The following is a 12,390-nucleotide window of genomic DNA, read 5'->3' on the forward strand; positions in this document are numbered from 1 at the left end:
TATATTAGAGTCAAGGAGGAGACTTTGAAAGTTGGAACCAGACCCTCGTCCTGCATAAAGAGAAGGGAATTGCTATGGAAACTAGTGTTTGGGAAACAGGGAGCTGTGGAGAGAAGTGTGGCCTAAATACTGTCACTGTGTTTTTCCTCCTGGACGTCTGAAAACATTGTATGAACAGCCCATTGCCTTAGGAACTTTACCACAAAAACAGCTCTCCCGTATTAATGTCCTGGAGAGGGTCCCTGTCATTCCAGACCCATTAGTGGAATAGAAATGTCTTTTCTATTTTGGAAATAAAGTTAATAAAGGATGGAGGATGGAAGAGAAATAACCTACCCATAGTAGGGGAGGAGAGTAGAAATTGGGATCAGCTTCATTTGTTCCTATGTTGAGAAGCATTCAGTCTCCCCATCGTGTTCAGCAATGCAGTGGGTCTGGAGCAGGGCCCACTCCCGAGGGTTCTCTAGTATATAAAGCCACAGGAAACCTTAGAGCAGTTCTGGTATTTGTTGGCTGAATTAGTCAGCCATTATGTGGGCATATACTTAACAGTGATTGTGGTTAAATGCTATCAGCTATGTTTTTGACCTTGTTAATGATTCTAAAATAGCTGCTTTTTATTGAAAAATATGCCTCAAACAGCATGAAATAGTCTCAAAATGCTCAACCAGCCTTAACTTTAAAACTGGTTTTGACACTTTTTAATAGTGCCGTTTAAATTTACAAGCTTTGCGAAGTTCAAATATGTTTATATATTTGTGTGTATATGATAAGGAATGTACCAGAAACAGGTGGTACCAGACCATTCCCTCATAGTTGGTAAATAATTGATCCTTAACTGTGAACAGGAAGAAAAGCCCAGTAAAACTTAGGTTTTACCAAAAGTGTTGGATTTATCAAATGAACTTATATTCATTTGGAGTTAGAGAAAATTCAATTCTATATGCTTCTCAAATGTGATAAGCTTGAAAATAGATGGTTTTTCAAGTTAGGAAACCATCTTCTCTAACCAAAAATAAAAAACAAGTGTGCCTTATTCTGAATTTCATTTTCAGCACATCCTTTGCTTTCCTATCCTTTAAATGAATCTGTGTGTGGCCATGACTTAGTTGAGAAGATGAGATGGACTTGAATTTAAAATAGTATTTTACAAAAAATAAGTGTAGACCCATATGTGGGCCATGACATCAATTTAGTGGCTTGTGACTATCCTGTTTGAAAATGGAATAGAACAGAAAGATCAGACTGTGTTATACCACGTAATGATAAGTATTGTTTTTTTTTGGGGGGGGGCAACTTTTGTTTTAGTTATATGTATAGTATATTGTATATATTATAAATATACAAACATGCATATAAGTCTAAATGGCTATATATATGACCTGATCATAGAAAATGTATTTCCAAATGTTATAGTAAAAATATGAAAGTAATTGCTTTAGAAACATAAAGTTGTGGCTTTGTCTGTCAAAGATAAAGACTTACTCAGACTCTTTTTTTTTTTTTCTTAAATTTACTTAAAACTTATTTATATAGGTACCCTAAACTGAAGTGTTTTTTTGTTTGTTTTTTCCTGCTCTGGACTGGCTTTGAAATATCTCTGTATAATCAGTGACACTCGGGGAACAAAATTCAGGTTTAACCTTGTAAACATGACCCCTTCTACACAGGGTCAGCTTTTGAGGGAGGTATGGTGTGTGCTGTATCTTTATACTTGCTGGGGATAGGCCTTGTCTCCTTCAACACAGACACATACGTCTCCTAGAACTGCCCAGTGGTCAATCTGCAGTCCTTATCAGTTTTGTGCAAAGCTGTATTGCTCCTTTCCTTTCCAGGTGGTCATAGGTGACAAGGTTGTTCTGAACCCCGTCAATGCTGGTCAGCCCCTACATGCTAGCAGCCATCAACTGGTAGATAACCCAGGCTGCAATGAGGTAAGGACGTTGAGTTATGCCTGTGGGCATGGGTATCCTGCAGGAGCAGGTCTGGCTGGCGCCAGTGCATGCGTGTGCTGAGAGTGACTTCCGCAGTGACTTGGGGCAGGTGCCCATTCTGCAGGTGAAGAAACAGGCCCAGGGTCAAGGCTGCCATGTAAGGTTGTGCAACTCTGTGTATTGAGTAGTAGATGCGGGCTGATATTCACTCTAGTGCTCAGTTTGCTAAGCCTCACATCACTGAGGGATTGTTTTTTAATTGGTGAAGCCAGAGATGACCCCTTTTACTAATTACTTTCTGGCCATAGGAGCACCTTTTTCTAATTTGTCTCCCTATACAGGATGCCTCTTTCTAATTTGTTCAAAAAGGAACACTGCAGATTATCAGCAGCTCTGCAAGGGTGATAGCTTGCTTTTGGCAATACATCTCCTTATCCTCTAAATTGGCAATTATAGGATACAAGGAGGTTACTTCCTTGTGACATAAATATTTGTCTGATGGGTAAGGACACAAACTCTTCGGTGGGATAGATGTGGATTCACATCCTGCCTGCCATTCCTAGCTCTGTGATGGTAGGTTGGTTACCCGGTCTCCCTGCATATCAGTTTCCTTATCTCTGAAATGGGGGTGGTGGTCAGACCTATTTTTTAGGGTGTTGCAAAGAATTAAAGGAGATGGTGCATGTTAGCGCCTAAACCTAGTGCCTGGCATAGATTTAGTGCACAAACGATGGCTGCTGTTGTTAACAATGCTCATTAACATTTTCGAGTGTATACACTGGACTCATTTTTTTCCCTTTATAGCTCATTCCATTTTGTAAGTACTTATTTTCATCAGGCCTTTACTTTCTGGCTACAGAGCAAGAGACTTGGAGGAAACGGAAAATATCATTCCAGAAAGGCAGGAGGGTTGGTTCCATTAGTCATGGTTGGACTGTGCATAGTGATTGGTGCAAATGAACCATTTATTGCCAAACCCTGCCAATTGCATTTGCAGGTGCTGTGATTTTAGTGGCATCAATCTTTAGAGTTTTTAGTCTGAAGTACAGCCCTGCTTCCTAGGCTGCAGTGAGAAATTTGGGGGCTGGATGACACAGTTGTTGTGAGGGGTACATGAAAAAATAACTCTAATCTGTTTTTCAGGTCAACTCTGTCAACTGCAATACAAGCTGGAAAATAGTCCTTTTCATGAAATGGAGTGATAACAAAGATGACATATTAAAGGGGGTGAGTTTGATGCTTTATGGGCTGAGCGTTACTTGACTCTTCTTGAGGGCAGCAGTCTAATTCTCTGTTTAAATTCTTTTTTCCTTAATTCTTTCTCGTGTTGACTTTTAGGGTGACGTGGTGAGGCTGTTCCATGCTGAGCAGGAGAAGTTTCTCACCTGTGACGAACACAGGAAGAAGCAGCATGTCTTTCTGAGAACCACGGGCCGGCAGTCGGCCACATCTGCCACTAGTTCAAAAGCCCTGTGGGAGGTAGAGGTAAGGATAGGGTGGAGAAAGGGCTCTTTCTATATATATTCTACAAATATATATACATATATACACCTGTATATGTCTATACACCTATATATCCAACACCTACACACATACACACAGAATATGTGTGTGTGTGTGTGTGTGTATTTTTATATATATATGTCACAAACAGGTACTTATACCCACCCTGTTCCAAAAATGGGTTGTGGATGGCTTAGTGAAGTAAGCGCATCATGACATATCATGGTGCTGGATGTTTGTGCAGAGGGAAAGAATAAGTACTTTGGAAACAAATTCAAAAATGAAATTAGAAATATCTTTCTCTGAGCCATCTAATCTCTTCTATTGTTTTCTTTCCTTTGCTCATTTATCTATCACAACAATATTTAACCAAGTGTCTACCTGACATGATACATAGGTGATGCCCACATTGGCGATGGGGCAGAAATGAGAAGATATGCACCCAGATAACTAGAACACACAGGGGGATGGTGAAGGTGATAAGAGGCATATTCCACATGCTTTGGAGGTTTCAGTGAGAGAGGGTGAATGTCTGGTTGGGTGAAGAATTAAGGAAGACTTCCTGAAGGAGATAGCATCTGATCTGGTACCTGCAGGATGATTTATATTTCAGAAGGAAGAGATGAATGGAGTAGGTTACTTCATGTAAAAGAATGATGCAGAATGTGGAAACATGAAGCAGCGTAGGATAAAATTCAGTAACTGGTTTGGTGAAGGTCATGGGATAGGCGTGGAAAATTAAACAGAAACTGTTTTTGGAGACCAGAGCCTGAAGGGCCATATATCCAGGCTATAGGGAGTTGGGATTTCATTTATGGACAGGAGAGAAATGTGGAAAGTTGTTTGAGGAAGGGAGTAACGTAATCAGTGTGCAACTTAAAGAAGCTAGAAGATTCTGCCCACAGCATGTAGTTTATTGTGAGGAGAGTCTAGAATTGCAGGATAAAGAAGGAAATTATCTGAATGCTTGGTGAAAGAGGCAATGAGAGCTTCAACTAACATGGAGCTCTTTCGTCACCTCAAGCCTTCCTTTCTGTGTAATTGCAGCATGAATTAGAATTCTAGTTTAAATTTTGAATTTGAATAGATACATTTTTCTGTCTCTGCTTGCCTTCTCTTTTCCTCCTCCCTAGCTTCAATTGTTTCATGTTGCTATTGAGGACTAGCCTATGTACAGTAAAGTGCGCAAGTCAAGAGTATACAACTCAGTGAATTTTTACGTATACATTCAGCCATGTAACCAGCACCTAGAACAAGAAATAGAACGATAGCCGCACCCAAAAGGTCCCTTGAGCCTCTCTTTCCCGGCAGTGTTTCCTTTTTCCTCCTGGAGACTTCTATTTCCATAAATTAGTATTGCCTCTTCTTGAACTTCGTATAAATGAAGTCATACGGTATACAGTCTTTATGTTCTGTTTTTTTTTTTTACTCAGTATAATTATTTTGAGATTCATATATATTGTTGTATGTATCAGATTAATTTGTTCCTTTATATTGCTGCATAATAGTCCATCATATGGATACACCACAATTTGTTAATCTGTTCACCTGTTGATGAACATTTGAGTTGTTCCCAATTTCTGGCTATTTCAAATAAAGCTTCTAGGGATATTTGTGTACAAGTTTCTGTATGGATGTAACTTTCCTTCATTTCTCTTGATTAAATACCTAGCAGTGGATTGGCTGGATCATATGATAGCCGTGGTATGGTATGGTATGGTATGGTATGGTATGGTATGGTATGGTATGGTATGGTATGATATGGTATATATTCAACTTCATAAGAAATTGCTAAACTGTTCTCCAAAGTGGTTGGACCATTTTACATTCCCACAAGTCATGTGTGCGAGTTCTAGTTCTTCCACATCCTTACCAACGCCTGATATGGTCAGTCTTTTCAGTGTTAGTCATTCTAGGAGGTACATAGTGAAATTGCAATGTGGGTTGAATTTGCATCCCCCGTTTGATTTAGTAGGTGTGTAGTGAAATTTCATTGTGGGTTTGGTTAACGATGTTGAGCATTTTTCTCATGTGCTTATTTGCCCTCTGTGTAGCTTCTCTGGTGAAATGTTTGTGCAGATATTTTGCCCATTTAAAAAATTGTCTTACCACTCTTTTAACATGGATATTGTAAGAATCAAGTTCAGCCGGACATGGTGGCTCAGGCCTGTAATCCCAGCACTTTGGGAGGCTGAGGCAGGTTGATCACCTGAGGTCGGGAGTTCGAGACTAGCCTGACCAACATAGAGAAACCCTGTCTCTACTAAAAAATACCAAATTAGACGAGCATGATGGTGCATGCCTGTAATCCCAGCTACTTGTGAGGCTGAGGCAGGAGAATCACTTGAATCTGGGAGGCGGAGGTTGCAGTGAGCTAAGATTGCATCATTGCACTCCAGCCTGGTCAACAAGAGCGAAACTCCATCTCAAAAAAAAGAAAAAAAATCAGCTTCATCTTGGGCATTGTATAGAAAAGTTTCCACAGTTATGATAAAAAGGAATCTATATAAAGTTTTTGTTAATTCCCACCCTCTATCCATTTTCCCCTTTCTTCCTCTTCTCTACCTGCATTTGCCCTTTAGTTACTGTATGTGTCTACACAGGGACCTGTCAATCCTACTAGATTATAAACTCCTTGAGAGACATCAGAATGAAATATCAGTTGTCAGATTCTTTTAACAATTATGTCTTCAGAGTTTTTGCTTTAACATCTAAAAAAAGGCTCATTTTCTCATTTTAAACTATTTAAATACTCTAGGTGAGATAGATCACTCATTTGCCTATGACCTTTTAGAAAAGTTGTTTTGGCCAGGTGTGGTGGCGCATGCCTGTAATACCAGCACTTTGGGAGGCCAAAGTGGGAGGTTCACTGACGGTCAGGAATTCAAGGCCAGCCTGGTCAACATGACGAAACCCTGTCTCTACTAAAAATATGAAAATTAGCCAGGCGTGATGACACACATCTATAATCGCAGCTACTTGGGAGGCAGAAGCACAAGAATCACTTGAACCTGGGAGGCGGAGGTTGCAGTGAGCCAAGATTGCACCACTGCTCTCCAGCCTGGGTGACAGAGCGAGACCCTGTCTCAGAAAAGAAAAGTTGTTTTGTTAAAATATTGTACATATGCTTAATCTAAATTTGCATTGGCTATGTTTTGGTGTATTTATAAATGGTGAACTCAGTTTCTGAAATAAAACTTTTTGTTTGCCAAAGAAAAACCTGCAAAAAACAAAACTGCTTGAGAGCCAGAATTTGGTCTTGAACTTTATCATTGAAGATTGATGCCCCCATGGTCCCAACCACAGAGTTTTTTACTTTCAGAACAGTCTCTCAAAACCGCTTCTCATGTGTGATTTGGATATTGGTACAAAAAAAAAATGGAGACTTTCTCATCTTTCAGAGTTAATTTAAAGTAATAATGCAAACTAAGGAAATATAGAAAATCAAGAAAACAAGGGCAGAAGTGAAGTGTTGTTTCACTAATTTAATGTGCCTACTTCTATTGAGCTGTTTTTCTATGAACAGGATATTTTTGCATGGTTGATACCATTTTATAAGCAATTTTTCACCTTGTTCTCCTGAATTGCTTAGGGAGACATTGAATATTTTTTTCTCTCATTTTTTAAAATGACTTCTGGCAAGTCAAGTGCGCCTCAAAATAAAAGAGAGAAGACAACATCGTGTATTGTATATTTGTAGTAATGAGCCAGGGTTTACATTATATGACTGTAGCTTATTCATCATCCCCAAATCAATATTATGCTCATTAGCAGTCACTCCCTATTTCCCCTTAAATATCCCCCATTCTCCTGCCCTTGGTAGCTAATCTACTTCCTATCTCTATAGATTTGCCAGTGCTGAATGTTTCATATAAACAGAATCCTACCATATGTGGTCCTTCATATCTGACTTCTTTCACCTAGGATGATGTCTTAGTCCAATTCGGGCTGCTATTATAAAATATCATAAACTGGGTTGCTTATAAATATCAGAAATGTATTTCTTATAGTTCTGGAGGCTGGGAATCTAAGATCAAGGCACTGGCAGATTCAGTGTCCGGTGAGGGCACTCTTCCTGGTTCATCTGCCGTGTCCTCACACGGCAGAAAGAGAGGGGACTTTCTGGGGTCTGTTGTATAAGGGCACTGTTTTTATTCATAAAGGCTCGGCCTCATGACCTGATCACCTCCCAAAGGTGAAGTATAATGTAAACGATCTTCTAATACTATAACCTTAGGGGGTAGGTTTCAACCTATGAATGATGAGAGGACACACACATTGAGACCACACCAGATAACATGTTCAAAGTGTATTCATAGTGCCACATGTATCAGTACTTCATTTCTTTTTATTGCCAAATAATATTCCATTGTATAGATGTGCCATATTTTATTTACCCATTTATCATTTAATAGCATTTGGATTGTTTTCACATTTTGGCTCCTCCATAACGCTGCTATGAACATTGATATACAACTTTTTATGTGGATGTATGTTCTCAAGGCTCTTGGGAGTGGAATTCTGGGTCACGTAGTAATTCTATTTTTGACCTTTTGAGGAACTGCCAGACTGCCTTCCACAGTGAATGGCTGCACCATTTTATATTCTCACCAGCAGTGTGTCAGAGTCCCATTTTCTCCATGTGGTCTTCATTTTGGAAGACTTTTTTTGTGTATAGAATTCTAGGTAGACAGTTTTTTACTTTCTTTAAAGATTTTGATCCATTGTCTTTTGGCTTGCATTGTTTGTGATTATTTGATGGGTTAAAAAATGTGTTCCTTGTATATAATGTCTCTGCCTTGCATCCTCCCCCTACCTCGGCTGCTGCAAAGATTTTTCTTTTTTATTTCTGGTTTATGTTAATCTGATTATGATATGCCTTTGTGTGTGTGTGTGTGTGTGTGTGTGTGTGTGTGTGTGTGTGTGTGTGTGTATGTTTGTGTCTGTCTGTGTCTGTGTGTTTACCCTGCTGCCTGACCAACCCCCACAGATGTGCTGGGTCATTTGATACTGTCTGACAGGTCCTGAGTTCATGGTTCACATTTTTCTGATTCTTTGTCTAGTCCTTTATTTACTGAGCATTGTAATACAAGTTTGTTGAGTATGTGGAGTCTGTTGTTCCTTTAAAGAGTACTGAATTTTCTTCTGTTATACACTAAAGTGACCTGTAGGATCCCTTTGCTCCTTTGAAGGCTTATTTTCAAGCTTTATTCAGCCAGGTGTTGTGTAGAGTTAATTTTGGGGCTAGTTTAGCTCCCCTTCCAAGATGAGACCCCTTTGATGTGTGTACTAATGCGCAGGGTGTTCCACGTGATCTCTCTGCTTTGGCTTTTCAGAATCAGGACTCCTCCCAGCCCTGGGTGAGCTCTGGGAAAGTTCAGTGTTCAGACTCCTTGTTTTTCTTCATTTGGCTTCGTAGGGTCTTGCCTTATGCATATGCAGTCTGATGTTCAGCCAGAAACTCAAGGGAGGCTCCTATGCAGAGTTCCAGAGCTTTTTCTGTGTGTAGTTCTGTATGCATTAGTACTCCATCCCCACAAATTCTAGCTGCCTCAGTCTCCCTCAACTTTGATCTGTCTCCTTAACTCCATGAGCTTAGTGCCCTCAGCTTGGATTCTTCCTCCTCATGCTGCCATCCAGAGAGGACCCCTGGGTAGAAAATCAGAGCAATAGCCGAGCTGGCCTCGTTTGTTTCCCTATTCTCAGAGATCACCATTGTGCACCACCAGTTGTCCAATGTGTGAACACAGTTGTTTGGGATATTTTATCCAGTTTTCTAGTTGTCTATGGCAATTTCATCTATTCTCTGCAGTGTCTGATTGTTTATGGCACCAACTACCAGTGCTGGTTAACTCTGTCATGGCCAGAAGCTGATGTGACATTTATTTTTCTGATGCATTGGCCCAGGCACTGAGTTTCACATTTCAGAGCAGAGGCCTGCATGCATAAGTACATGTGCGGATGGCTTTAACAGTTCTCCATGAAAGCCCTTTTTATTGGCTGTGCTTTTTGTAGAAACATTTCAGAATCTGCTACTTCATTATGGCTAAGGCAAATAACCCGAAAACCATTGAAGTTTTTATTCCAACCATTGTATGTTAACTAGGAGACTCGATGCCTTCTTTGGAGAGACATTGCTTACTTTCGAGTTTGGATGTTACGTGTGACGCTGGCAATGGGTTTGTTGAAAATGCTGATTTTTTTTTTTCTAGCTTATAAATACCACTCCTGAACTATGACTTGTGATGCCTGCAATTTAATGTCTTCCTAGTGTAGGTAGACTTTTCATTGACTCCTGTTGATCATTCTTGCAGGTGGTCCAGCATGACCCGTGTCGGGGCGGAGCAGGGTATTGGAACAGCCTTTTCCGCTTCAAGCACCTGGCCACGGGGCATTACTTGGCAGCAGAGGTAAGCAGCAGCCCTGTGGTTTTCTCTTTCAAGGCTGACGCATCTCATCACCTTTTCTCATTCCGCTGTAGCCATCGTGTAGTAAAAGGCTTAAGGAAATGCACTCAGTCACTTTGCTTTTCCTTCTGTTTTTCTGTTTCTTTCTGCCTCATTTCCCTAGAAGAGTCAAAAATGATTACCACATTTTAGTAGGTGACAGGGGTGCTGATCAAGATGTGGGGAGAAAGTAAGTTAGAAGATAATGCCAATCTAGGTTTTCAGTATTATCTTCCGTTTTGCTCTTATATGCTACCCTTCCCACGTCTTGTCTACCAGCCCCACACCTAGCATGAGCGACTGAGGCTGCAGCGGAAACATGGTATGTAGAACCAGAAGCACTAAGACATATAAAGAAGTGGATAATCTTATAATTACTTACAATAATCTTATAAAGAAAAACAGCATTAGTGGAATAGACAGTGGCTTGTCTTTTACTTGTAGGAATGTCAAAACATCACAGAAATTAACTTTACCTTAAGTGTCTGTGAAGGGGCCAGGCACAGTGGCTCACACCTATAATCCCAACACTTTGGGAGGCTGAGGAGTTCAATATCAGCGTGGCCAAAATGGTGAAACCCCGTCTCTACAAAAATTAGCCAGGTGTGGTGGGGCACACCTGTAGTCCCAGCTACTTGGGAGGCTGAAGTGGGAGAATCGCTTGAACTTCGGAGGTGGAGGTTGCAGTGACCCGAGATCGCACCACTGCACTCCAGCTTGGGTAACAGAACAAGACTGTGTCTCAAAAAAAAAAAAAAAAAAAGTCTGTGAAGAGTTTTTGAGGAGACGAAAGACTCAGTGCTGAAGGACAGGAGGAATTTACCTTTTAATTTTTGTATCACATGAAGGAGCCATCCTAGTGTGTGACAGATGTTGAGTTTTACTCCAATCTGCTGGGAGATGTACGATGCATATTTCTATCAGATTCTAGTCATGCATCAAAAGACCCCTACTGTTATCTGGGACCACCCATGAGACCGCTGAGAGATTTCCAAGGTGATGGTGGGTGTCAGCACTGCTCCTGTGCCTAACCCGAGGAAGGCTGGCTCTAAGTGTGCTCAGCCCCCTACGGTGCCTAATACATGAAGTGGTGATTTTGATATATGTAAGAACTGAAGATCAAAAAGTCTAAGTTCAAACTTAAGATAAAGCCATAGGGAATTACAGGCCCAGCTAATCAGCTGTGAGAGATGATCTATGTGATTTCCTGAAGACTAGTGGTGGTGGCATTATCTGCTATGTTTTGAGGCTAATGTAGCTCTTGCTGGAGGCCTAAATTTTTTATTTTTAACTAAAAATAAGCAGGATTATCAGTGACTGTGTATTGATCTTTTATCCATCTCAGGCTTTTAACTATTGCTTTGCCAGTGAATTCATTGTCTTCCTCTGTCTATACTTGAGAGCCATCTCTTGGTGACTGGTAGATGTTCCATGTGTGCTGTACCCGTGTGACCTGTGTCATTGTTGTGGCATGCTGGTTTTGTGAACAGAGGGAATGGACAAGTTCTTAGCTGCTCAAGGATGTTTGCAGGCTTTGAAGTCTCCTGCAAGTGGGGCCCAGTCCTTAAGAAAGCAATGGATGTTTTAATTTCCTAATGATTCTTTTTCATCAGGTAGACCCTGACTTTGAGGAAGAATGCCTGGAGTTTCAGCCCTCAGTAAGTATGGACAAGAGCTTTCTTGTCTTCATCTGGTAGGGTGCGGCCAAATGATCTGGAGCTCCATTTAAGAAACTGTCACTGCGGTCACTGAGTGCTGGGGAAGGAGAAACCTTAGGCGCCCTTAAAACACGATCATGTTCTGTGCTTCCCTTGAGAGGGACCGTAGTCCTTTGTGTCTTGATTAGTCCAGGAACTGTTGTTCATGATGGTATTTCTGTGTGTAGTAACAGAGTCTCCATTTCTAAGTTGGAGAAGTTCATGGTATCACTTGGAAGACTCCTAGGGTTGGAGACAGTGATGCCCCATATAGAAGATGGACTTTTAAAACCAACTGTCTTACTGGTATTGACCTTAATCTATGACTCACACAGCTTTTTCAGGGAATAAGTATGTGAGGTGGATAGTGTTACTGAGGCTATGGCGGTAACACATGAGGCGTGGTGCACCTGGCGTGTGATTAGATACTCAGCTAATCAGTCCTTGATTTCTGCAAGGTCAGAAATAGGCTTTAGTGTATAATATGGTTTAGAATTTTAAGTGCAAAATGTATCTTTCTCTGGAGACCTTATTGCCAAGTAATGCTGATATGTAGACACTTTGGACTTCAGGTGTCCACATTTATGGGTTGAAGAAGGCAGTGGTTGTGTTACATGGAAATGATAGGTGTAAGTAAGACAGTTTTCTTGTGGAGTGCTTGATTCTGGTCTAGGATTAAGGAAAAACAGTTGCTCCTGGATTTGACGTGTGTCTCATGATGATCTCAGTGGGTCTGGAAGGTGATATTGAGGGTATTTCTTTCTTTCTTTGGCAAGATTTTGAAAAAAAAAAATAGAGGGATTTTCTTAA

At 40.6% G+C, this 12,390-nt stretch overlaps 1 protein-coding gene across 1 annotated transcript in view; it reads left to right on the forward strand.

Annotated features, from left to right (window-relative positions):
* Positions 1 to 12,390, forward strand: part of ITPR1 (inositol 1,4,5-trisphosphate receptor type 1) — a 355,422-nt gene that overhangs the window by 148,146 nt on the left and 194,886 nt on the right. The window contains exons 8-12 of the mRNA XM_077993346.1: positions 1,836 to 1,934; positions 3,078 to 3,161; positions 3,273 to 3,419; positions 9,752 to 9,847; positions 11,497 to 11,541. Coding sequence (XP_077849472.1) covers positions 1,836 to 1,934; positions 3,078 to 3,161; positions 3,273 to 3,419; positions 9,752 to 9,847; positions 11,497 to 11,541 — 471 coding nt within the window. The remainder of the gene's footprint in view (positions 1 to 1,835; positions 1,935 to 3,077; positions 3,162 to 3,272; positions 3,420 to 9,751; positions 9,848 to 11,496; positions 11,542 to 12,390) is intronic.

Source organism: Macaca mulatta, chromosome 2 (genome assembly GCF_049350105.2).
Source record: "Macaca mulatta isolate MMU2019108-1 chromosome 2, T2T-MMU8v2.0, whole genome shotgun sequence".
Taxonomy (NCBI): Eukaryota; Metazoa; Chordata; class Mammalia; order Primates; family Cercopithecidae; genus Macaca; species Macaca mulatta.